Consider the following 27,166-nt stretch of genomic DNA (forward strand, 5'->3'; position numbering starts at 1 on the left):
TTCTAAATTCAAAATGAGCAGAGAAACAAGAAGAGCAATGCAATGAGCCACATGCCACTGCTGGAGCTCTGAGCTGTCTAGGATGTGCTGGGATTATCTGTGAGGAGACCATTCCTATTGGCAACATAATGGAGTTAGGAGCAGACTACAGTCCTGTGGAGCAACCTTGAAGTCACCACCGCAAGAGGCTGGGACACCATAGAGGTACTCATCTAGACAATTTTCACGTGTCATTCTAGTACTACGGGTGGGCAAAGCAGGTTCACATTTTCATTTGAATGGGCCAAAGAGGATTTCAGGGTTCACACCCCCTGGCTCCAGACATTCCGGCACCATGCTCCGCCCCCTCATGTGTTAACGTGCAGCACTTCGCCCGGACTGCTCACCAGCATATGCCCCACCCCTTATCTTCATCTACTTGGTCCAGAGACTGCAAAAGCTAGGTCCTTCACTCTAACCCGCCCCTTACCTATCTGCCTAGGACCAGTTCTTCATTAGCAAAGCTCCACCCTCTCATCTGCACAAGTCTCCCTCCCTACCCCCCAAGTCAGGCGCCCACCTGCCCTAGTACGCCTCGCTAGCGCATGCTCCTCCCCTTACTTGTCTACGCTGTGTTCCATGCCCACCCACATCAGGCCCTTCTTGAGCAAATGCCCCCCTTCTTGTTGCTGCGGACTGGGCCCTTGCAGCAAAGCTCCTATCACTTGCCGCCACCGCCAGGTCCCTCCCCAACTTTGCTTCCTTCCCGCCCTCCTCCTATCCGTTATCCTCTGCGGCCCGCCCATCACTTATCACCGCCCATCACTCGCCCTGCACCTCGCTCCGCCCCATGGCAGGAGGAACCGCCTTTCTCCCCTCCAGCCTATTGGAGACGACGTTTCCATTCCGCCTGTCCAATGAGAGTCTCCAGGTCGCTCCCCGCCCCGCGCCGTGCGTCAGGTTAAAGGCAGTCCCCACACATGCCCCAAGCTGGTCACATGCCATGTGGCGCTTCCGTGGTCATCGGGGACTGTGCGCTCTACAGCGACTGAGCTGCGGGTGAGACACTGCGGGTGGTAACAGTGGGTGGGAAGGGGCAGGACCGGTACGAGAGATTTCGGGTCCCTGCCGTTCCTGGGCACGGGTGACAGCCCTCTCTTGAGTTCCTGCACCCCAGAACTTCTTACGGGTGCCTCAAGTACCCCAAAACCTCTTCTGGGCTCCCCAAATCAAGTACCCCTACTCCCTACTTCCATCAGAGCCTTACATTAGTCCACTGGCGGGTGGCACAGCACGCTCGCCCCAAGAAGCTGCTGTCCCAGCTGCCAGAGTTGGGATGACACCGGTGCTCCAAAGGGGAGCCAGGGCCAGGGCACTGTCCTGACCCACTTCCCTTCTTGGACCTTTGGTGATCCCAGAGCGAGTGGGTGGTCCTGAATGTGGGTGACCAAGGCTGTTTGAAGTAAACATGGGCTTTGATGTGGATTTTAACTGTGCAATAAAAGAGGCAGTTTATGGCTCTCATTAATAGATTTGCACCCATCTCATTTTTGTTAGGAGGTAGAGTCCTTTAGGGCTCCGTGACATGCTGCTGTTTTCGTAGTCATCGCCTCCTGGAGTTGAACATTTTGTAGTGACTCGATTGATGGGAAAGTAAAGATGCTTTTCAGAAGTGTTTGGCTTTCATATTAATCCAAACCCTTATTTTATAGTCAGCCAAACTGCTGAGGAAATGTGGGGGGGGGAATAGGTTTCGGGGAGGGTGTGGGCTTTAAAAGCTTTTCAACTTGATAGCAGCAATTTTATTCGTGTATGTAGTTACCAAAATATAAAGTGGGTGGCTCACCCCGGCCTTTTGTCTCTCACTGCTGTCTTCTGTCTTGCAGATCTTGTTCTGATGATCAACAGTTTCTTAAGGTTCTACCCATAATCTAGAATTTTCTGTCAGAAAAGAAAACCATGTTAGCATATCTCCCTGATACTGCCAATGACTAAATTGGTGGGGGTTTGGGTTTGTTTGTTGTTGTTATTTTCTTTTCCTTTTGTCCATGTAACCTTTAAAGGAGATATTTCTGAGATCTTAATATAGAAAACTTCCTAAAGCATACAGTTTGAGAAAATAACTATTTTAAATGATGTCATCATTACTTGACAAGATTGCATTGAGATTGTAACTTTTGACTATTTGGGGTAGTCATCCCCCTTAGACTTAAAATGTTTTTGCTTTTTTCTTTTTATTATTTATGTGCATTCCTACAGTAAGTTTACCTGGTCACATGATACTCTTGCACTGTCTTTTTAGAAGTCCTTGTGCTTTTGTTTCTGCTCAAGGTTAAAACAGAAAGACATAACTAGAAACTAGTCTTTTGAAATGTCCAAGATCTTAGAAGATGCAGGGTAACAAGTTCCCTTTACTTAGTTATCTTTATCCTATGGGATTATTTACATATGTCACTAAGGTGCTTAACCAAACAGCTTTCCAGGAAACTCACTAACTTTGAGAACTTTCTTTAAACTCAGCAGGGTACACCACAAAGTATGGAGGGAGAAGAGTGATCAAGCCTGCGAGCGAGCTCTACAGTACAAAGTGGGCGAAAAGATCCACGGATTCACTGTAAAGCAGGTACCCACCCACCTATCTTGCCTTGTTCCTTATGAATCAAGGTTGGTCTACATTCAGCTTCTACCAACGGATAAGTTCTCTCAGAGTAGAGATTACAGTTTTTGTCCTTGCCTTTCCAGGACCTGGCGAGCTTTCTGACTCAGGACAGGTACTCCAGGTGTCTTACACATGAAATGATGGCCGGGCCTTAATTGTACCCTTCAAAGCCTCAATCATTTCAGATATTAGAAAATAACCACCCCATCATCAAAGTAGGGCCTTTGTAGTCAAACACACTGACATTTCTGCAACAAAGCCTGATCCTTCCCTTCACTGTGATCAGTACAGATGCTGTTTGCTGTTCCCTGTGTCTCCTCCTTCACATTCTGTCATCAAGCATAATTGCCTCTAGACTTACATAGAACCTTTTTAGCTATTTGGTCTTAGAATTACAAAGAAGAGGTGGTACACCAGTATCTACTTGATTTACGTGAAAAATAGGTTTCTTTTCTTTGTCTTTATTTTTTACTTTTAGGTTAAAACCTCCATATTACTTTTTTTATGTGATGTAATTATTGAAAAATTTGGGCTGGGGATGTAGCTCAGTTAGTAGAATGCCTGTCTAGGATCCAGAAGCCCTGGGTTTGATCCCTAGCACCATATGAAACCTTGTCTGGTAGTCTGTGCCTATAAATGAAAGGTGCAGGCAGGAGGATCAGGAGTTCGAGGTCATTTTTGGATATTTAGTAAGTTCACGACCAGCCTGGAATACTTTTGTCTCATATGAAACGGTGTGTGTATGTGTCTGTGTGTCTGTGTGTGTGTGTACATATATGAAAGAAAATTTTGGTCACAGACTTTGTACTATGCTGGTATTTAACAAATTTAAGAAGGCAGCAACTGTAAGCTGGAAAGCCTCATGCGGCTGCAACAAAGGCAGCATTTGGTAAGCTTGTACAAATAGTCAAGGCCAGGGAAACTGGAGCTTTAGTTCTGGGATAGGACTTAGGGTGGTGAGTTGTTGGGCCCCAGCCCCACAGCGTCTCTGTGAGTTGCTGGTCAGCCTACAAGTGCAACTTGTTTTCCAGTCCAAGTGCTTTCTGTTTTCTAGTCCTGGCTTACTGCCCTGGCCTTGACCCTCTGATATCAACATCTAGCAGGAGGAAAACATGCTCTCTTCTACCTGGGGTTTTTCCACTATGCTGTAAACCTGTATATAAAGCTCCTCCCTCTTACAAGAGGGAGACCTCTTAGCACTTGCAATGAAGACACACACACACACACATTCTCCTGGCAATAAGAGCAACACGTGCATTCTCTTAGTACAAACAAGTGGACGTCTGGTCTCTCTTTTCCTGATACCTCGGACCTAGCTTGTGGTGCGGGTGCAACAATTGGAGGCTCGGACCTAGCTTGTGGTGCGGGCGCAACAGTGAGTCACAAAACTGAGTGAGAGCATTGCGAACTCTCTTAAAAGGCCATGCAGAGGAATTTGGATTTGTAGAACAAGTTGGTGGTAATGAAGTCCTTGTTCAGAATGGTGCATTCTTTTCTTTATGTTTCAAACTAAAGAGAAATGTGGAAGAAATGGTAATTCTTGGTTTTCAGTACATTGATCATCTCTGAGTAAATTCAAGAACATGAAGCCAGCTGTAACTCCAGGAGTATCAGGAGCCTACTTTATTCATGCCATTTGTGTATCAGGGTCCCTAAGATAGACTCAAGAGACTTGGTTCTAATTGTAGTTCTGCCAGGACCTTCCTGTAGAAAAGTGGACAGCTTGCCATCTGAGAAAAGAGAAGGATAATGGTATTGTTGTCATGGAATGGATGGTTTGTGATTGAATGAGAGAGGATCAGCTGATATGAATGTGTGACAGAACACTGTGTGTATGCATGTGTGTCCCCATGGATGCCAGAGGTCTTCCTCAGGGGTATCTTCCTCAGTCATACTTTACTTTTTTAAGGCTGGTTTTCATGTAATCCCGGCTGACCTCAAATGTGCAATGTAGCCAAGGACAGCCTTCAACTTCTCTTATCTTCCTGCCTCCATCTCCCAGGAGCTGGGATTGCACGTGTGTGCTACTACTCTGTTCTGTAGGGTGCCAGGAATGTAACTCGGGGCTTCATACATGGCAAATGCTCTGCCAATGGAAGTGCAGCCACAGCTTTGCGACAGAATCTCTCACTCAACTTGGAGTTTGCTGATTTTGTTAGACTGCCTGGCTCGCCAGGGAACTTCAGAAATCTTCCTGTCTCTGCCTTCTCGATGCTGGAATTACAGACATACACTGTTGCATCTAGCTTTTTGTGGATGCAGGGGGTCAAACGTAGGGCCCTTATGCTTGCCGAGCAAGCACTTTCCTGACTTACCTATCCCCCCAGTCCCCAGAATACTTTAGTTTATTGCAAAGACTCTAGAGACTCACTCAAGTATGAGGTCATCCCCCATCTCTCTGCTGCTGCTCTCCCTGAGCAGTGGGGAGTTACTCATTTTTATTGTAGGCATTTATGAAGTAGTTCAGTAGAAAGAACACGGATGCCAGGTGGATCTTGGCTCAGTGGTCATTAACTCTGAGGCTCAGCTGCTTTCATCTGTAAATGAGGGGATGGATAGCAATGTGTAGTTGTGTGTAACATGCTTGGAAAATGATGGGTAAAGAATAAGTAATTAAGACCAGAAACAGCATGCATTCTCATCAGGCTTTAGCTGATTCTTAATTCCCTTGTTTGTGAGATCAGGTTTGGATAAGATGGTTTGTCTCTACCAGCTCTGAAATGCTGTCTTCCTGGCATCTAGTTTAAGACAGAACAGCCTCTTGTTGGCCAGGGGAAGTAACTTAGTTGGTGAAATACTTGCAGGAGGACCTAAATTGGAGCCCCAGAATCTATGTGAAAACAAAACCAGGGGCGGCGGCTTGCAGCTACAGTCCCCTAACGGAAGAGGGAGAGACAGGAGGATGCTGGGTATCTCTGTCCAGTCAACCTAGCATGCTTGGCAAGTTGCAGGCCAGTGAGAATTTGTATCAAATAAACAAGATGGACTGCTCCTAAGGAACACTCCTGAGGCTGTTCTCTGATCCCCACACACTCCTGCATGAATACGAGCCCCCCCACACACACCCATGAGAACAGAAGCTGGCTCTCCTGTGTTGAAGGCAGTCATGCTATGTCAGTGTGCACACACTGTCCTTCTCTCCCCAGGTCACTCCTGTCCCTGAACTGTTCCTGACAGCGGTAAAGCTCAGCCATGACAACACAGGAGCCAGATACCTGCACCTGGCGAGGGAAGACAAAAACAACTTATTCAGGTGTGTGGTCCCCTGAGGAGCATGTTCTTGAATGTCTCCGTCTAACACATCTACCGTACATGCTGAAATGATAGGAAAAAGTGTGCAATCCCGGCCATGGTGGCTTGCCAGCAAACATAGTGCTAGGGAGGCCGAAGCAGGAGGATTACGGTAAGTTCTAAGTGGGGCCAAGATGCATAATGAGTTCCAGGCCAGACTGGGCTATAGAGCAGGAATCTGTTTCTACCTCTTTCCCTTTTCCCAAAAGGAAGTGTATATGAATTCACCTAAGAATTCTATCATTTAGATGCATTGAAATTTTGCAGTGTGACACACTGATGTATACATTATAGTCAGAAAGCATTTTTTCAAACGATGGTTATATGAGAATGGTTGTTTTTAATGATAGAGGGTGGCCACGGGTAGGAATTCTGTTGGAGGATGTTGGCTAACCCCTTGTCACCTGTCTGTTATTATCTCTTTCCCTCAGTGTACAGTTCCGCACGACCCCGATGGACAACACCGGAGTCCCCCATGTTCTTGAGCATACCGTCCTCTGTGGTTCTCAGAAGTATCCATGCAGAGATCCCTTCTTCAAAATGCTCAATAGGTCACTGTCCACGTTTATGAATGCCTTCACAGGTAGGACTGACATCCTGAATCAAATCCGCATTTGCTCTGTCAGATATAAGTGGGCGAATCAAGTTATTTTCCAAGATCAACAGAGGACTTAATGTAGTAGAGTCATTTTTATCTATCCCTGAACTAGGTGAAAGATGTTAGAAACTCCATTATTTTGGGGAAGCTACATCTTGGTTAGATTATAAAAATGGGAGTACAAGGGGCTGCGGAGATGACTGAATTGATAACTATGCTTGATACTAAGCATGAGGACAAGGACCCAAGTTCAGAACTCCAGCACCCACATGAAAGCCAGGTATAATGGTGTGTATCCACAATGCTGATTCAGGAGAAGTAGAGGCAGGAGAATCTTTCATCTTTTCTAGCCAGTCAGTATAGCTGATTTGGTGAGCTCCAGGTTCAGTGCAAGACCCTGTGTCAAAATATAAGGTGGAGAATGCATGGCAAAAGTATCAGAATCAGCCTCTGGCCTCCACAGTCACACAAATACATGTGTGCACGCATGCACGCACACACACACACACACACACACACACACACGCACATATGTACACACACAATTAACAAGTAAGTAAATGAAAACTGGAGTTTTGGGACAATGGTATGGGAGTTTTTTCTGATAAATTTCACAATAAAATTGGGGATGTCCTTATAGCATGTATAATGTTGTGATTGATGTCTATATTGCTCGACTTAAATCAGTCAATCTTACGAGTTGCACCAGTGGAGCATGCAAGTCAGACGGTCGCTCAAATCAAAGCTCAGGGAAGGTCACTGAAGGGCGGGTGCTAGTGTCTGCTCAGAGACGACAGTGGGGTTTGGGAAAGGTTAAGGCTCAGAGTGATGAGCTGACAGGATGCCACTTGCGGGGCTATCCCTGTCGGTTCCACAGGAGTTAAATACTGAAGGATGTCAAGAAGTGAGACTTCAGTCTTGAGGTTCCGGAGGCATTTCGTATATTTTTAAATTTTGCTCTTCTTTTCTCCCCAGCTAGCGATTATACGATGTATCCGTTTTCCACCCAAAATCCCAAAGACTTTCAGAACCTTCTCTCGGTGTATTTGGATGCAACTTTCTTCCCATGCTTGAGGGAACTGGACTTCTGGTATGCAATGAACAGTTATTTGATATAATAGGCTTTAGTAGTCGGCTCACTACTGTAATTTTATTTATCCATTTGTTGTCTATGTAGGCAGGAAGGATGGCGACTAGAGCATGAGAATCCAAGTGACCCTCAGACTCCCTTGATCTTTAAAGGAGTTGTCTTTAATGAGATGAAAGGGGCATTTGTAAGTGTTCTTCCTCGTTTCTGTGTATTAAAATCATCTTTGTAAAGAAAAAGTATGTATTTGTATGTAGCATGTTCATGTGTGAGTGCAGGCTCTAGTATGCCAAGGTGCATATGGAGGTCCGAGGAGAGCATAAGGTGTTGTTGATGCTTGTCTTCCATCTTGTTTGAGGCGGGTTCTCTTCCTTTTCACACCAGGCAGTCTGGCCCAGAAAGTTCTGCACATTGTCCTTTTTCCATCTCTCATCTTGCTAAGGGAGTGCTGTGTTTACAGAGGGTTGCTAACGTGTCCAGCTTTATGTGTGTTCTCAGGAATTGAACACGTATATGTGTGTTCTCAGGATTTGAACTCGTATCCTCATACTTTTGCACTAAGTTCTTTAACCACTGAGCCTTTTCCGCCAACCCACCTTTGTAAAATTTTGAAATGGGTATGCACTTGGGATATAGGAGACCTGTGGTTATTTAATATTCTCACCTAGCTCCTTCAGTTGTCTGGAGTCAGTACTGAGAGCAGAAGCCTTTGGTGGTGGGAGGGCCAGGTTTCATTATACATGACCTGGCATGTGAAGGCCGGCCCTAGCCTGGCATACTCTTGTGAAGCACGTGGCATGCTTTATATATGCCAGGACAATCTCTGATTCTTAGGGTCTCTTGAATAGCAAATTCATTATCTTTCATCTTCCAGTTGGCATCATTTTATTCATGAGTCTCCATGTTTGTAACATCTTTGTGTCTGTGTAGTTAGCGGACCAAGGAATTCTTGCACACCCATCTGTACCTCACTGTGCCCTTCTCTTTGACTCAGACTGTGCCTCTAAGAGAGCCATTTCTAGGGTTCACAGATTATGAATGGCTTGAGTGCTAAATTAAACTGCACCCCTGCTGCTCTTGGGTGGCAGTTGATTTACAAGTATCTCCATTAACGTACTTCTTTTCAATTTAAGACAGACAATGAGAGGATTTTCTCCCAGCACCTCCAGAACAAGCTTCTTCCTGACCACACGTACTCCGTGGTCTCTGGAGGGGACCCACTGTGCATCCCAGAGCTCACGTGGGAGCAGCTGAAACAGTTCCATGCTACTCACTATCACCCAAGCAATGCCAGGTAGTGTTGGGTGCAGAGATTTGAGGGTGGACCAATAGTTGACTTGCTCGCATTCTTACAGTTCTTACATTAAGTGCTATATGGCTTCTCCTTAAAGGAAGATGTGTTTGCTGAACAGATTCATAGCACATAAGATTGCATGGCCTTAGTTCACCTCTGGATCCTCCTGGGGCATCACTCTAAACATCTACAGCCATAACTCTCAGTTGGCGGTGTTTAGTGGTTACAAACTGCCTTTCAAGTCACCTCTGCTGGAGTCCCAATCCCCATCCTGGTTTATGCCATAGCCTTATTACATATAGATTGTGAATGGTGGTGTCTACTCTGGGACTAATGTTCACCGTACTCATGAAGCCTTCTGTCGTCTTTGAAAAACTGAAGAGGTCTGTAAATGGTGAATAAATGGTGAATTGTAGTAATCTAACTTTACTTTTTGTTTTTAGGTTCTTTTGCTCCGTTGGTTAGTTGTTGTGTATATTTTTGTCTATATTGTGTTTTGGGGTTTTTGTTGTTGTTGTTGTTGTTGTTTGAGAACTGTGTAGCTCTGATTGGCCTGAGATACACTATGTAGATCAGGTGGACTCACACTAGTAGTTATCCACCTGCTTCTGCCTACTAAATGCTGGGGTTAAAGGCATGTACCACCATACCAGGCTAATACTTGAACTTTAAATGGTAGCTTCTAAAGGAAAAGAAAGATTGCCTCTGGCATTTGTAGGTTTTTCTCTGATGATTACATAAGTGCATTATGTTAAAAACATGCAGTCTGGAATTGTAGCCTAAAGTTGAATTCTATGAAATTCCTTATTTTGGACTGCCAGTCTTTGACACATTCTGGTACACACTGTGTATCATGGGAACTCATTTGGTTTTTGCAGTGCCTTTACAGCAGGTTCAAAATGAAATCAAATCATTTTTGTTACATTTAACCAAGTCTTCATGTTTGCTGTGTGTAGTTAGACTGCCTCCAAACAAAAAAATATCCATGTATACAGTTCACGTTCATGGGGAGATTAGCTGGTATACACCCTATACCCTCCTTCCATGCAAAATCCTTCCATGTTGATTCCTGTCCATTTCAAGCAAATGAGGTGCTATGTTCCCTGAATCCTTAGGTTCTTCACTTACGGCAGTTTTCAGCTGGAACAGCACCTGAAACAAATCCACGAAGAAGCCCTGAGTAAATTTCAGAAAATGGAGCAGAGTACAGCAGTGCCTGCCCAGCAGCACTGGGACAAGCCGGTGAGTGCCCCATCCAGTTTTGTCACTGTTGTTATCCTGCCGGTAAAGTGTATTAGAACGAAGACTTGAACTGTGTAGTACTGTTTTGAGAAGTTGTCCTGGGGTGTGCAGTGTTTCCGAGCTTTTCAAGACCAAGAGAGTGGTTATTTGTTAGCAGTTAACTTACTGCAATGGATTTGACATGTTCAGATACTCTATGGTTGGTTCATGCCCAGTGCCTGCCTAAAGTATCATGTCATTTTGCAGAGAGAATTCCATATAACATGTGGCCCAGATTCATTAGCTACGGATGCCTCGAAACAAACAACTGTGAGCGTTAGCTTCCTCTTACCAGAGTAAGTATGTGCTGTAAACTTTATTCTGGCAGACCGTAAGACAATAGGCAGATTAAAAGGCTAGAAATTCATCCATCAGGAGTAATTTAATGAACAGGTAGTAGGATCCAGGAGTCAAGCAAGTTTTAAGAATAGAGAACAAATGTCAAGTTTTTAATATCACAAATGGGGTGGGGAAATCAATTCTGCCAGCCAATCAGGGAAAAATAATTTTCTTGTTGTATATACATATGCACACACATTCACACAGGGTCTCTGCAATTCAGTCTGCCTTGGAACCGGCTTTGTAGCTAAGGATGGCCTTGAACTTCAGCTCTTCCTGCTTCCGCCTCTCAAATGCTGTGATAATAAGTATGGGCAGTGGCTCCTGGTTTTAATGCAGTGCTGGGAAATGAAGCCAGGGTTTCGTGTGTACGAGGCTAGTCCTCTACCAACTGACCCTCATTCCCTTCCCTACTTAGTATGCAGTGGTGTTAATTGATCCATTAATATGAATCAGAGAGGGCTTTTAATTGTTGAGCTTTGGAGGTTCACTGGTCCTCTCCAGGTGTAAGTGTCCTGTGACCATTATCCTCAGGAGAATATGGCACAAACAAAACAGTCTTGAAGAGCAGCATCACACTCATGCCCCGAGAGCATTTCAGAAAGGAAGGACCAGGCTCTTCTACCTCACCGAGCTCTGGCTGTGCTCACAGCTCCACAGTCTGTTACGGGACTGACACGGTCCTATTGCTGAACCTACACTCTGTCCAAAGACATGGCAGACCATCTTGTGGTAGCATTTGATGTGTAACTAGATTAATTTTCTGGTACTGAGCCCTCCCATCCCGTATAATTATTAGAACTTAGACTTTCTTGGAGATACAGATGCTCATTTAAGAGGAGTTTTGAATGACTTTAAAAACTCTTAGGGTTAGAGAGATGGCTCCGTCAGCAGAGTGCTCATTATGTTGGGCATGAGGACCTGAGTTCAATCCCAAACTTCAATTCTGAGCATGGTGACATAAACTTGTACTCTCAGTGCTTGGGGCAGGGAATGAAGATAGACAGATCCTCAGGGCTCACTGTTCAGCCAGCCTAACAGCATCAGAAACTTCTAGTCACAATAAGAAAGGCTGTCTCCAAAAGCAAGCTGGATAGCACCCAAGGATTGACAAATGAAGTTGGCTGTCATGTTTATGTGTGTAACTACAAACATGCATAAACATGATTATGCAGACATCTTTAAAAAAGAAAATGTGTATAGCCACCAGCAATTTTCTTTTGTGTTCCCTTCTTACCCACCCTTACTTATTCTCCCCTCCAACCCCTCAATGAAGTATCACTGACACATTTGAAGCCTTCACGTTGAACCTTCTGTCTTCCCTCCTGATTGCTGGGCCCAATTCCCCGTTTTACAAAGCTTTGATTGAATCTGGACTCGGCACAGACTTTTCTCCCGATGTTGGGTAAGATGAATTTCTTTTATTGGATTCGATTGACTTGATTGGTTCATGGGTGTGACTTATTGATATGGATAGGATGTGATGCAGTTGATGGGAGGATGAATTGATTGCTTTGATGGAAATTGACATGGTTGATTTAGTTAATCTGATTGACTGGCCTGACAGTTTGATTGATTGACAGATTTGTCCGGGTTGCCCTTGAATTTTCACTCCCTCTGCCTCAGCCTCTGGGATAGCTGGCACTACAGGCCTATCTGTGTTCCAAGGCCTGGAGTTATTGGTAGTTTACATCAATACCACTTACTTTGTGTTTTAAAATTCATGTCATTAAGTATTCCTTAAAATGCTAAGGTGTTGTAAAACTCAGCAGTTAGTTCACTGTTTCTAGGATTGTTTTACCGTAATGGAGAAGCTTAAGTAGTATTGACTTTTAGAAATATTTAAAAGGCTACGATTGTACATTCAAGTAGCTATGAGAAGCAAGTGTCTGAGACCATTACCTTAGCACATTGCTTTAATATGTTCCGTAGTGGGATCATGCGTTAGAAGTCTTTTGTGTGGTATGTCAGTAAATGAAAGTGCTTGGCTGCTGGTGCATTGTTGCCCTTTGCATTCTAGATACAATGGCTACACGAGGGAGGCTTTCTTCAGTGTTGGCCTCCAAGGGATTGCAGAGAAAGATGTCAAGACAGTCAGAGAGCTCGTGGACAGGACAATTGAAGAGGTTATTGAGTACGTGCCAGGGTCATGATGACCCACTTCCATCTTCCCTTCATGAATGTTCTGTGGGAAGAAGACTAATAAGAATAAATAAGAATATATATATATATACTCTTATTTTCTTCTCCCATCTTTATTTCCCACCCATTGTTCCTCCTTCATATATATATATATATGTCTGTCCTTATATGTAACTTACTTGTTTCAATGTTACCTCTGTCACTGTGTACTTCTGAGACCTCTCCTTCTTCACAGCATCTCACTTGTTAATTTATGTTATTTTAGGAAAGGTTTTGAAGATGATCGGATTGAAGCTTTGCTTCATAAAATCGAAATCCAAATGAAGCATCAGTCTACCAGCTTTGGCCTGGCCCTGACGTCAGTATGTGATCTCCTTGCTACCCTGCTTTACCTTTTGTTTTGATTTTAGTTTTATAACCAGTTTTCGTTTTGATTTTAGTTCTTTCTGAGTTTATTTTTTTATTATTGTGTTGTGATTTCTTTTTGTAACTTATTTTTTAAATTCTTATTTGAAACAAAGGTCCTGTCATGTAGCCCCAAGCTCAGTTCTGTCTCAGCCTCCTGGATGTGAGGGTTACAGGAGCACACCTGCTGCTCACTAGAGCTGTGGTTCTTGACAGCACTAAATATATTGGTTAACATTGATAACTGATTTTCATTTGAGCCTTGAAACTTCTGCTTTCCTGAATGAAACACAAATGTACTCATGATTTAGTTTTTCTTTCTTTTTAAAGATTTTTTTACATGTACGTGTATGAGTGAGTGCCTATGAGAATTTTTGTGAACTGTGTGCATGCAGGAGCCTTTGCAGGCCAGAAGACAGCATTGGATCCTCTGAAAACTGAACTTGGGTCCTCTGCAGGAGCAGTAGCTGTCTTTACCACTGAGCATCTTGCCAGTTCTTTTTTATTATTCTTTGCTTGGCTTGTTTAGTTGACTGTTTTGTTTTGTTTTATCTATGAATATATGTGTGTAAGAGCGCAGGTGTATGTGTGTATGAAGGTGTGTGTGTGTGTATCTGGATGTCTATGTACAAACCAGGGGGGGCAATGTCAGATGTTGCTCCTCAGCTACGGTCCACCATGTTTTCCTTGTCTCTCACTGGCCTCTCACCAAGCATGTGAGACAATGAGCCACAGGGACCCACCTGTCTCTATCTTCCCACCATGTAGCACCATGCTTGGCTTCTTTCTTTTTGAAGTGGGTTCTGGAGATGAAGTGCAGATGGATAAGTGTTTCACCATCTAAGCTATCTCCCCAGCCCCTTAATTGGCTGTTTGGGAATATTATGTTTTCATATGAAATAGATTTATTTATATAGATAATATATATCAAAAGCAAAATAGAGCTAATAGGCCTTCATCCAATCAAACAATGACTCAAACTCTGTTATAAACAGTTCTGTTTTGGGAGTGGAAGATAATAGGGATTGAACATAGGACCTTGGACATACCAGACAAGTGCTGTGCAAACTAAACTATATTTCTATCCCTCATCCATGGTGTGTTTAAGCAGACACTGGCATCATAATGACTGTCATGCCCTTGATGTTTACTGGGGTAGCCTAGCTTTTCTGAGGTGATAACACTGCATTGTGCATTTAAATTTCTTTGTTGTAGTATATAGCCTCTTGCTGGAATCACGATGGGGACCCTGTGGAGCTCCTGCAGATGGGAAATCAGCTGACTAAATTTAGGCAGTGCCTTAAGGAAAATCCAAAATTTTTACAGGAAAAAGTAGAGCAATATTTTAAGGTAAGAAAATTGGGGAATCTTCTGTCTATAACTTGGTAGTTAGATTCAGAATATTGAAAAATGTCAAGTTAAGATCACAATCTATGTAAGTCAGATCTTATGTATGTGTGTGTAATAAGAAATACATATGCTTACACACCTTAAATTCTGTTTTTGAGCTTATAATGCAAGTTCAGTGGTTAGTTTAGTACAGTAATATGAATTATTACAGTGTATAGCATGCATTATTGATGCCTGTTTCACCTCACTTTCTAGCAAGCTGTACTTGGCTATGTGTTTTCTCTTGTACTCTATTTAAGTTTTGAGGGTTACATTGTTACCTGTTGTGTAAGATAGTTTTCTGGTAAGAATTGCCATTGTTTGGGACAAGGAATGTGATCATTTGATCTATGATTTCACTGTGTCCTATATATACCCTCCTCATACACCCTTCTATTGGAGTCCTGGCATACATACCCAACGTGGCTTCTCAGCCTTCCCGCTTCTACCTCCTGGGTGTTGGGTTAGCAGGCAAACCTCACCACATCCAGCTGTTGGGAGTTCTTATTGTAATCTAATCCACATCCTCTCTTTGTTGCACATTGTGTGCACATGCTTACTTGTTGAAGTATATAGCAGAAACGTGCCAAGAACATCTGCCATTTTCTTATATATTTGGTCAACATCTGTTTCGTTCGCTTAATTTATGAACCTATGAACTGTAAGTGTTGTTCCAGAAATGGACATGATGACACATGCCTGTAATCCTGGCACTAGGGAAGCAGTGGCATGAGGACCAGGAGCCCAGGGTCATTCCTGGCTACATAGTAAGTTTGAGGCCAGCATGGGCTACCTGAGACCCTATCTCAAAACAAACAAACAAAAGGAAATTCATACTAGATAAAGATTAATTTTGAGTTCTCTTATCCTTAAAATAATTCATAATATTAGAAAGAGCAGGTTTCCTTCACAACGAAGTTATACGGTTTGAGGAAGACTGGTTACAGTTGGCCCGATTATAGTAACAGCACCTGTGGCTCATGCAATGAGCGTGTAGCCGGTATGAGATCATTCGTATGGCCTGTGTGTTCATAGCTGCCAAACAGCCCTAACGAAGTTCTCAGTGCCTGAGAGGTGGGTAAATGGAGCCATAAACCCAAGTGCACACTGCTCTCAGATGTCTTAATTTGCTGGATTTAATGTCACTCATTCTTGTTTTCATCTGGGTTGTTGTTGCCATGGTTCCTGCAGAACAATCAGCACAAGCTGACTTTATCCATGAAGCCAGATGAAAGATACTATGAGAAACAAACGCAAATGGAGACAGAAAAACTAGAGCAAAAGGTGAATTCCCTCTCCCAGGCGGACAAGCAGCAGATCTATCAGAAAGGTCAGAGGCATTGGGGTGATGTGGCTTACTTGATTTGATGTGATTTATATGATTGACGTGATGTTCCTGGGGCGTGAACTCAGGGTGCTGTGAGAACTAGGCAAGTGCATTCCACTGAGCTCTGTCTCTGGCCTCTTCACTGTTTATTCTGAGATAAGGGCTCAACACTGACCTTCAACTTTCCTGCCTTTTGGTAGCTGGGATTAGAGGCCCGTGCCTCCAGGCCTGGAAATGTAGTTAATTACATCAGTAGCAGTTCTCAAGTGAAGGCCATTGTCTTCCCATCCAACCATCCACCCTTAAAAAGCGAACCAACACTTGGCCTTAGGACAGTTTTGCTTGTTTTAAAGGCCATGTACCTGTCTTAATGCTTGCTCAAAATAACTAGAGGTAAGGTATTTTATGGACAGCTACAGACTTCAGATATGTCATGAGGGTTCCAACCATGACATTTGACCATATCAGAAAGTTGACACTCTAGTTCATTTATTTGTTTCAGTTCCCAGTTCCAGGTTAGGGAGCATCCATCAGAGGGAATTAAGGTGGCAGGGATGTGAAACAGCTATCACAACACATCCGTGGTCACGATCAGAGAATACAGCGTGCCCCCCCACTCGCCTCCTTGGCTTGAGCACAGCTAGCTTTCTTCATTCTTAGGCAGTTCAGAGCCTAGCTCACGAAGCAGTGCCACCTACATTCAGGGTGAATCTTCCTAGCTCAGTTAGCTCTATTAAGACAATCCTTCACAGATATAACCAAGTCTAGCATGGCTAGAAAAATTCCTCATTGAAACTCTCTGATGATTCTGGGTTATGTCAAGTTGAAAGTTAACGTGTAGCAGTAACTCAAGCCATGAATGATGATGCTCATGTTATGGGAGGGGGTTTCTGTGCAGATTATCTGCAGAGCTCGCTTAAAGAAGGCACAGTGCTGGTGCCTTTAGTGGTTGTTTCATGGGGTGGGCTTTAAAGTGTAAGCTTCAGTATTCGGAACCACTGGGTTAAAGTTCAGCCAGAAGATGCCTGGCAATGGGAACAGGTTTATTAAGTTCACAGCAGTGTTTTTGGTGTCTGACTGCCATGAGAGACTGAAGTCCTTACCACAGGGACCTTTTGGCTAGAGAAAAGGAAAAAGAAAAGTAGCTGAGTGTTTCAGTTGTTGACTGGGAGTGTATACAAGCAAGGACAGCTGGGGTGCTGGGGTAGTTGCCGAGTGGGGCAGTGACATCAGGTGGCCTAGACGCAGCGTGGCAAGCACCTACTTTGATGATCACATCCTCTCTATCTGTGGCCTCAGTGACTCACTTTGGATCTTATTTAGTGAAGAATAGCAGACCAAGAGCATAACACCCTAAAACCTTAAGTCAGGTCGCTTGGTTTTCATTTTTACATTCTTTTTTTCCACTTTAGGTTTAGAATTACGGACTCAGCAAAGTAAACCTCAAGATGCCTCCTGTCTCCCAGCGTTAAAAGTCTCTGACATTGAGCCCATCATGCCTTTCACCAAGGTTGACATCGCCCTCGCAGGTCACCATCAAGTCCTTCTCATGGGTGCCTGGGTTCTTTGTATAAGGAGCAGTTTGCAAACAGGCAGGACCATGTTTTAGATGTTTTCTGGAAAACATCTGATTGAGCAGCCTGTTTATATAGCTCTGCTGTTTATATGCCTTGCAGGGTATTATTGTTTGGCGTGTGTGTGTGTGTGTGTGTGTGTGTGTGTGTGTGTGTGTGTGTGTGTGTGTGTGTGTGTGTGTGTGTGTCTTTGTGTATCTGTGTAGGCCAAAGGCCAGTCTTCTTTCTACCTGCTCAAGTATGATCCACCTATTTTTCAAGACACTGTTACCACAGTGTCACTCACTGGGACTTGAGATTTTGCAGTTCAGTTAGGCTGGTGAGTTGGTGAGCTGGGGAGCTGTCTCCATCTCCCAGCATGGGGATTACCAGTGTGCGCCTCCACTCCTGGCTTCTTTTGCTTTAAGTGGATTGTGAGGCTCAAACTCAGGCCCTGTTTTCACCAGCTGAGCTTTTTCTCTAGTCCTTGCCAATTATCTGGATTTCAATGAGACAGACTTCTTTATTCAGTAAGCAGCTTTGTTTCTTCCTTTAAGTAGATTTGGTGGTGTCAGGGGAATTCACTGCTGCTGGAACCACAGCGTTTCCCTGTGGTTCAATTCAGAATGGCTTGTGAAGGCTGTCGGAGTTCTCTGAGGCCTTCCCTTGCTTTAGCTCTTTAGCTTGGCTGTTATCGTAGGAGAGGAATGGGGGGGTATAAACACCTGCAAAGTTAGGTACTCGGGAGAGAAAGGACGGGGTCTGGGGGTGCTGTTGGCCTTCTGTCTCACTGCTATGAGATCTCAGAGTTGTCAGTTTTTTCTCTGCTTGTGGTCGGTGGCATGGAGACAGTTGTCTCTGGAATAGAATTTTCCTGGAAGATGTTGCCACATGAACTTGTGAGTGGCATAGGCAGTTTTTTGTGGGCTTTCATATGCATTGTGGACTATGGGATGAATTTGAGTTTTGGAACCAAGAGCCTCCTGTATGCTGGTAAGCCCTGGATGACAGCCCCAGGGTAGAAACAGTTTCCTGTGGGACATCTCTAACCTGCCTTGCATAATTTTTTTAAATTTTTTATTTTTAAATTTAAATTAGAAACAAGGTTGCTTCACATATCAATCCCAGGTCCCTCTCTCTTTCCCTCCCCTTCTCCCACACCCTCCCACCAACCCCCCAATATCTCCTCATTTCCCCAGGGAGGGTGAGGCCCTCCATGAGGGTGTCCATAGTCTGTCATTTCATCCAGGGCAAGGCCTAGACCCTCCCCCATCTCTCATTGTGGGATGGGCACCCAAAGTCCATTTGTATGCCAGGGATAAATACTGATCTACTACCCAAGGCCCCATAGATTGCCTAGGCCTCCTCACTGGCACCCACATTCAGGGGGTCTTGATCAGTCCCATGCTAGGTTCCCAGGCATCAGTCTGGGATTCAAGAGCTAACCTTTGTCAGGTCAGCTGTTTCTGGGGGTTAAACCAGCCCAGTCTTAACCCCTTTGCTCATCAGTCCTCCCTCTCTGTCCCTGGGTTCCTTCAGTTCAGCTCAGTGTTTAGCTGTGGGAGTCTGCCTCTGTTTCCATGAGCCATTGGATGAAGGTTCTGTTTCCCAGAGTCTCTCTGCCTTGCAGATTTTAATAGTAATTATCTCGCTTGCAGCGTGGGATTTATTTGTATAGGTTGTGTATTCAGCTGAGAGGGGGCAGAGGGAGGGAATGAGAATTTCTGGAAATCATTTTCATGTGTGGTTACAGATGTATGTGATTCTGGATGTGCGCGTATGTGGTTGAGCTCACATGTGGGGAGCATGGACATGTGGAGGTTGATACTGGGAATCATTCTCCATTGATCTTGTAACTTTTTTATTGAGGCAGGGTCTCTCAGTCAAACCCAGAGTTGACCAGTATGGCTAGTTTTGCTAGACAGCTTCTTCGAGGGTACTCCATCTCCAACCTTCAAGGCTAAAATTACAGGTGGGCTGCTATGCCTGTATGACATTTTACGTGGATGTCTGGGGACCCAAACTCTGGTCCTCATGCTTGTGAGGCAGACAGTTTAACTACTGAGTGATCACCCCAACCCCTCTTACATTTTTATTTATAAGTGAATCTCAAGAAAGAGACAATAACTCAATCATCAGCAAATGTTTTCGTTCCTTTTTCAGTGTAGAGCACTCTGCTGGGTGGGGATACATAAAACAGAATCCATAGCCGGGAGGTGGTGGCGCACACCTTTAATCCCAGCACCCTGGAGGCAGAGGCAATTGGATCTCTGAGACCAGCCTGGTCTACTAGAGCGAGTTCCAGGACAGCCTCCAAAGCCACAGAGAAACCCTGTCTCAAAAACAAACAAACAAACAAACAAAAAAAAAAACAGAATCCAGAAAACCCACCCCAGAGATGGGGAGATGCCCTAAAGTCATGGTGTCCTAAGACATGATGAGGGCTTATGGAGGACAGGACATTATACTCTGCTCCTGAAGGGTGGGAGCGGGGACCAGCAGCATAATAGACATGCAACAAGAAAGTCAGGTGTTGTGGGAATGACCATCAATGAGGGAAAGCTGTCAGTATAGGGCTCAGATACAGGTGAAACTGACAGTGAAATGCTGCTGAAATTAGCCGTGAAATCCGGAAAACATGATCATTTTCCATCCCAGTGCTTCAGCAAGCAGGGATTACCTTCCACTGCGGTGTTTCCATTCCGTACTGCAATGAAAGTGTAGTGAGGAAATGAGTATCAGCTGTAGGAAATGAGCACCATGCTCCTATGCTCTTACGGGTTTTAAACCTTCATCCTTGAAAAGCTGTAGTGTGCTTTCTTAAAAATTGATTAGGGGCTGGAGATGTAGCTCAGTTGGCAGAGAGCTCCCCAGCATGCACAGAGTCCTGGGTTCCATCCCCAGCACCACTTAGACCAGGCGTGAGGGCCCCCTCCCTGTAATTCCAGCAGGAGGAACCAAGAGTTCAAGGCCATCCTTCCGTAAACATTTGTTTGAGGACAGCCTTATCTACATGAGGCCCTGCTTCAAAAACAACGACAAATCCATTCAAATTTTATTAGGTAAACTAAAGGATTGCTTTTGTTTTCCAGCCGGAGACGTCCCTGTGCAGTACTGCCCCCAGCCCACCAATGGTGTGGTATATTTCCGAGCCTTTTCCAGTTTAAACACCCTTCCAGAGGAACTGAGGCCCTATGTGCCTCTCTTCTGCAATGTGCTCACCAAGTGAGTTGTAGAGCATAGTAGATGCATATCCATGCTGTTCGACATTTTTTTTACATGTGTGTGTGTCCTTTGAGTATTTGTGTTATGTTCATGCCCTGATGGGTGACACTGCCCAGGGAACTATTTTGTTTTTAAAACTTAGTGTTTGTCACAGTATGTACAATGCTATTTGTTTTCTTGTGGATATATTTTCTTATTTTAAATATATTACATTAAAATAGGAATCTAGAGAGGTGAGTAATACCTTTGAAGGCGTCTGTCCAGAGGAATCACTGAAGAGTTTGAAGAAAGGGAATCCACTTATTTAGGAATTAAGAGCATTGCAGTGTAAGGAAAGCTGTAGCTTGAGGGCTGTCTGTCCTCCTCCTCCTTTTCTCCTGCACCGACTCTGCACTGACTCTTTTCCCCCACAGGCCAGTGTGTGCACAGATTAGAAATTGTATGTGGGTTTTTTTCTTGACAGTTGCAGGATGAGGAGTAACTGCTGCAGACTTCCTCTCCTAGTATAGGACAATAAAGGGAAACTAAAGCTTGAGAGATGGCCCAGCAGCAGTTGCTGCTTTTCTAGAGGCCCCGGGTTCTATTCCCAGCACCCACATGGTGGTTCACAAAACTGGCTGTAAATCCAGTTCCCAGGGATTCTGATGTCTTCCTCTGGTCTCTACAGGTACCAGGACATCCATGAAGGCAAATACTTATACATACAAAATAATAGAATAAAAGAAAAAGTAGAGCTGAGCGTTGGTGGCACATGCCTTTAATCCCAGCACTCCAGAGGCACAGGCAGGCAGATCTCTGTGAGTTCAAGGCCAGCCTGGTCTACAGAGCGAGTTCCCGGACAGCATCCAAAGCCACAAAGAAACCCTGTCTCGAAAAACAAACCAAAAAAAAGAAAAAGAAAAGAAAGAGAAAGAAAAAGTAGAGGAAACCTAAACCACAGTGCAGTGTCTGGGCCCCGCCCCTCTGTCCAATGTACACTTGAGTGTTCCAAATACTGCCTATAAGCTGACTGAGGGTTGGACTGCATGGAAAGTGCATCTTTGACTTTTAGGAAGTTCTCTCTCAATTCTCAACCATTTTAAACAAAGTTCCCAGTGTTTGTCTTTTAAAATCAGTTTCCAGAGACTGCTCACAGTAGTGCTCTGTGCTCAGAATGATAATGTTTCTTCTGGACATCACGATACAAAGAATTTCTGTACACATTTCTCAGGTCCCTCCCACTCCATCTCCAGATATTTGAGCAAATAAAGTATGTGTGAAAATATTTAGGGGGAAGAGAACACTCAAGAAAACTATACGAGCTAAGGCTGTAAAATCGAATTCATCCTGTTATCTTTAGCAACTGACACTAACTGCTCTTGTGTAGCGTCCTAGATGCTGGACATGAATTCCAAATGGAGAAGTGGATTCGTGCTTCAGTGAGTGGGCACATGAGCTGTGTAGATGTTTATGCTAACATGCATTCAGGAACCATGAGGGATACGGGAGATACAGACAGTTGTGATTATCAATTAGCATGTATAACCTGTGAGGTTTTTGAAAATTATTGTCAGCTCTGGTAACTCAGGCATTTCTTTGCTCATCAGGCTGGGTTGTGGCATCCTTGACTACAGAGAGCAAGCCCAGCAGATTGAGTTGAAGACGGGAGGCATGACCGTTTCGCCACATGTGCTCCCTGACGACTCGCAGCTGGATACCTATGAGCAGGTAGCCTTCCACTCTCCGTCATGGCTATAGTCAAAGGCTTGTCTCTACAGTGCCCTTCTTTTTAGTGGTACCACAGTTAATTTCATCTTTTGTATTCTTCCCTGGTGGTATAGGGTGTGCTATTTTCATCTCTCTGCCTGGAACGGAACCTGCCGGACATGATGCATCTGTGGAGTGAAATATTTAACAAGTAACTCTACTTGTGCTATATATTAATAAGTGGGAGTTGGACATATCTAATTCTGAAGTGCTTTCCTGAGAGATTTTCTTCACCTGTCAATTCTAGTCTGATTTTACCTGTTATTAATTCCTAAGCACGTAGAAAATTTTGGAAGTTACTGCGTTACTCTGTAATAACTTGGCTGCGGTATGTTAGTGGATCTGGGGTGGTCTCCAAGACTTCCCTGTGTTTTGCAGCCCATGCTTTGAAGAAGAAGAGCACTTCAAAGTGTTGGTGAAGATGACTGCCCAGGAGCTCTCCAATGGCATTCCAGACTCGGGGCATCTCTACGCATCCCTCAGAGCGAGCAAGACGCTCACACCTTCAGGAGACTTGCAGGAGACCTTCGGTGGGATGGATCAGGTGGGCACCATCCAGGGCAGGCACTTGTTCAGGATGGGTAAGGCTTCCTGGAATTGGCAATGCTCTCCGGTAATAACTTTCTAAAAGCCAGATTTGGTGGCTTACGCTTGTAAAACCAGTGCCAAGAAGCCAGAGGCAGGTGGATCCCTGAGGATTGCTGGCCAATCAGCCTAGTCTACTTCAGGAGTCCCAGGCCAGTGAGACTGTGTCTCATAAAAAAGGCAGGTGGATCCTGAGGAATGACAGCTGAAGTTATCCTCTGACCTTCATATATGCATATTTGTACAGCATGGCATGAAAATACATATATGTGCACAGACATACACACCTAAACCAGAAGGCTAACTTTCTAACTTCATTCTGATTTGTTTTGGTTTTGGTTTTGCATACACAGACAGGATTTCTGTGTATCCCTGACTGTCCTGGAACTCACTTCTGTAGAGCAGACTGGCCTCGAACTCAGATATTTACCACCAGTGCCTGGAATAATGTCCTCCTTCACAGAGGACAGTGTTTGTTTGGACTCACTTTCCTCTATTGTTCTGTGCACTCCCTCAGCAGCACCCAAATTATGCTGGCAGTAAACGCATGTGCACACAGAGCCAGAACACATCCAGTGGTCAGTCAGGACCTGCATTAGGGATGTTTGTATTTCAGACCTGTCCATAGAAGAAACAGACAACTTGAAACTAAAAAACTTACTACTAACATAGACACTACAAGGTGCCAAAAAATTGCTGTGCTGCGGTGCTCTGCAAACATACTTTCTGTAACTGCCAAATTCTAGAGAATCACAAATACTCTTGTATTAGTTATTTTCCTGCGACTGTGATAAAATACCATAACCAATGGCAATTTAAAGAAGAAGAGATCTATCTTAGTTTGTGGTTCTAGAAGAATAGAGTCCATGATGGTGGGAAAGGCATGGCAACAGGAGGCAGAAACAGAGGCCACATTTTCCTCCATATTCAGCAAGGGGATAGAGAGAGAGACAGAGAGAGAGACAGAGAGACAGAGAGACAGAGACAATAGGAAGCCCACCCCCAGTACCATACCATACCATACCCTCTCCAGTAAGGCTGCACTTCCAAGGGGGTCTAAATTCACCCCAAACAGCGCCACCATCAGGGACCAAGTGTTAAGTACATCTGTCCATGGAGGACTTTTCTCATCCTAGCCACCACAGCTATCACCTCCAATTTGTTTGAATTGTGCAGTGTATTGGCTGTCAGTGTGGTCTGACTCGGTGTCTGCCCCCTTTGGTTCAGGTGAGGCTGATGAAGAGAATTGCAGAGATGACAGACATCAAGCCCATCCTGAGAAAACTCCCCCGGATCAAGAAATACCTACTAAACTGTGATAACATGAGGTGGGTGCCCCGATTGTTTCAAAACAGATCTTTTGATTCACACCATCTCATGAGGCGTCATTTTTCACTCTTTTTGATTTGAAAATGTAATTACCCGACTTTATCTTCAAAACAGAAAGTGTGCTGGTGTGGGTGTCAAGTTACAGGATTGCTTCTAGACCTCAAAATAATGTTTCGCGGAAATGAAAAGAATAACATTTTAATTTAATAAAAGTTGGGTGAAGTGGAGAAGAAAGCAACTAATTTAAGTCTAGAACTGCAAAGTAGACTTAGGGTACCAAGTGAAAAACTATTTGCTTCTAAAAGTATTTCATAAACAAGGAATCGGTGAGACCTGGAGAAGGTCATCTTGCTCAAGACTGTCATCCTATTAGAGTTTCTGTTACTGCGATGAAACGCCATGACCAAAAGCCACCTGGGGAGGAAAGACTTTATTTGGCTTACATATCCAGAGTCACAGTTCACTGAAGGAAGTCAAGACAGGAATTCAAACTGGGCAGGAAGCTGGAGGCAAGGACTGATAAGTCCATGGAGGGCACAACTTTCTGGCTTGCTAATCAACACTTGCTCAGCCTGCTTTCTTACGGAACCCAGGACCACCAGCCCAGGAATGGCACCACCCACAATGGACTTGGCCCTCCCCCATTAATCACTAATTAGGAAAATGCCTCACAGCTGGATCTTATGGAGGGCTTCTTCTCAATTGAGGTTTTCTCATTTCGGTTGACTCTAGCTTGTGTCAAGTTGTTATAAAACTAGCCAGGACAACCAGTGTCTTGTAGCAGTTTGTGCACATTAAAATCAGTTTTATGCACTCAGGCTTGAGCATGAATAAAAATGAAGTATCAGTAGTTTACTTGCAATGTCTTGCTACCACTAATATTGATTTGGTATTCACTGATGATTAATGAGAACATGTGTAATTAAAGCTACTGTTTTTATGGATTCCGGTACCTTTCTCCAGTCAGTTCTTGATAATCACTTAACAAATGCCACATGGCAGACTAGGTGGCAGGAGAGGGGCCTAGTTGTCATCAGTGGTCCAGCTTTCCGCTTGCATTCCTTCCGTTTCTCCCAGGCCAGATGAACTCAGTGCTAACCCTTACACCCCAGGCTCCAGTTAGTCCATCATTCACCATGATGCCCCAGGCCAGCCTGGCCTGGTATTCATTCTTACATCCCAGGCTGACTTTCTGCAGGATTCATTTTACACCCTAGCACTCAACTATGCCCTAGGCTGGCTTCCTCCTGTGCTCACCCTGACACCCTAGACTAGCTTAGCCAGCATTCACCATAACACCCAAGAACAGCCTGGGGAACTTCACCACTTAGAGTGTCTGCTTCCTTCTCCATAAAACCATCTTTGCGAGTTTCTTACATGCAATAAAATCGATAATATATACAAGCAGTGAGTATAGAGCCCATACATAGTATTAATTCAAGAGTGGCTGCTGTGCATTTAACACTAAATGGAATAGGCATGCATAATCTTTGTAATTCTCTTGAGTTTGGAGTTTTGTAAAAGGATGTTTTACAACGTTTTTGGCACCTTTAATTTCTGATTTATGGGGCCGGAGAGATGGCTCAGCAGTTAAGAGCATTTTCTGCTGTCACAGAAGACTGGAGTTCAGTTCCCAGCACCTACACTGAGCAGCTCACAACTGCGTGTAACTCCAGCTCCAGAGAATCCAATGTCTTCTGGCCTCTATGGTCACCTTTACACATGTGCCTACACATAGTACATGTATGATATATATACATAATTTTTGTCTTGATTCTCTACTTTAGCAGCAAGTTTGCAGTTCAAGACTATAGAATTCTTTTGTGGATAGTCCTTTTTTTTTTAAGTTTTCTGCTCTTTTCTATAAAGCTGAAGGCATTTGTGGAAGCTGTTAGTGTTCATGCTCTTCAGAGTGTTTGCATTAACAGCTGTGAGGCAGTGACATGTACTCTAGAGAATGAGACAGCTGCTGAGCACCACATCTGGATGCTGTTTTTTTATTGTATTTTATGACAAAAACAATGCTAATCATTTCACATTTCTTTGTCATTTATACAAAAATGTGACAAGTTAGTAAAGTTTTTTTTAGTTAGATGATTTTATATGTACATGATTCCTCTCTGCAGATGCTCAGTGAATGCCACCCCTCAGCAGATGCCTCAGGCAGAGAAAGAGGTGGAAAATTTCCTTAGAAATGTTGGCCGCAGCAAAAAGGAACGGAAACCTGTCCGCCCACATATTGTCGAGGTATCAGAAACCACGTCACCTATTCTCAATAGCATGAGATATTGATATCCTTATAGCTATATTTGGAGAGAGAGGTCCGTGGCAGAATTAAGTGAATTCAGACCCATGGTCTGGTCTTGGACCCTACACCATATATTTTTGTTTGTGCTAAGAGGTGAGCTTTCTACTAATAGGGAAGAACAGACTTTGGCCTAAAATATAGTACCAAAAAAGAGCCAAAAACCTTGATCTGGTTCACTTGTTCCCTGCATTTTGTTAGGCTTGGAATCAGACACAAGTTGGACACTGTGATTTTATTCTTAGGTACTTGTCAATGATAATCTTATCAGTTCAATTGATTTGCAAAGGTTTGTTTTTGAGTCCGAATCCCTAGAAACCTTACTTGTCACTTCAGAAGGCTGACACTTTGCAAAACTTGCAGGAATTATTTTAGTGTCTTCTCCACTGTGGTTCACGTGTCCCTTCTTCCATTCACTTGGTCTCCCTGTGTCTTTGTCTTCATCACCCTGTGAAGAGAGACCACACGGAGGTGGCCCACTGCTCCTTTGGCCCTCTGCCATGTCACCCTAACCTCATGCTTGAACACTACAGAGATATTTTGGTCATTGTTTTTTGTTGTTATTGCTGTTACACTGTGTGTGTATGTGTGTGAGCATGGGTGTGCCACAGTGTGCATGCGAAGGAAAATCA

The 27,166-nt window shown here is 44.1% G+C and overlaps 1 protein-coding gene across 2 annotated transcripts in view; it reads left to right on the plus strand.

Moving 5' to 3' along the window:
* Positions 1-936: 936 nt before the first annotated feature.
* The window catches only part of Pitrm1 (pitrilysin metallopeptidase 1), a 31,967-nt gene continuing 5,737 nt past the window's right edge, over positions 937-27,166 (plus strand). Inside the window, exons 1-21 of one of the 2 annotated variants that reach the window (XM_005071761.4) lie at positions 937-1,038; positions 2,500-2,602; positions 5,785-5,891; positions 6,361-6,512; positions 7,503-7,617; positions 7,705-7,801; positions 8,748-8,908; positions 10,024-10,150; positions 10,397-10,485; positions 11,805-11,933; positions 12,549-12,662; positions 12,936-13,032; positions 14,291-14,425; positions 15,656-15,794; positions 17,204-17,320; positions 20,437-20,569; positions 22,156-22,276; positions 22,390-22,466; positions 22,694-22,859; positions 24,128-24,228; positions 26,356-26,476. In XM_005071761.4, the coding sequence (XP_005071818.1) occupies positions 983-1,038; positions 2,500-2,602; positions 5,785-5,891; positions 6,361-6,512; positions 7,503-7,617; positions 7,705-7,801; positions 8,748-8,908; positions 10,024-10,150; positions 10,397-10,485; positions 11,805-11,933; positions 12,549-12,662; positions 12,936-13,032; positions 14,291-14,425; positions 15,656-15,794; positions 17,204-17,320; positions 20,437-20,569; positions 22,156-22,276; positions 22,390-22,466; positions 22,694-22,859; positions 24,128-24,228; positions 26,356-26,476 (2,457 nt within the window). In that variant the 5' untranslated portion in view covers positions 937-982. The remainder of the gene's footprint in view (positions 1,039-2,499; positions 2,603-5,784; positions 5,892-6,360; positions 6,513-7,502; positions 7,618-7,704; positions 7,802-8,747; positions 8,909-10,023; positions 10,151-10,396; positions 10,486-11,804; positions 11,934-12,548; positions 12,663-12,935; positions 13,033-14,290; positions 14,426-15,655; positions 15,795-17,203; positions 17,321-20,436; positions 20,570-22,155; positions 22,277-22,389; positions 22,467-22,693; positions 22,860-24,127; positions 24,229-26,355; positions 26,477-27,166) is intronic. The other variant, XM_013114641.3, reaches the window with a different exon arrangement.

The sequence above is a fragment of the Mesocricetus auratus genome, unplaced genomic scaffold, assembly GCF_017639785.1.
Source record: "Mesocricetus auratus isolate SY011 unplaced genomic scaffold, BCM_Maur_2.0 Super-Scaffold_100013, whole genome shotgun sequence".
Taxonomy (NCBI): Eukaryota; Metazoa; Chordata; class Mammalia; order Rodentia; family Cricetidae; genus Mesocricetus; species Mesocricetus auratus.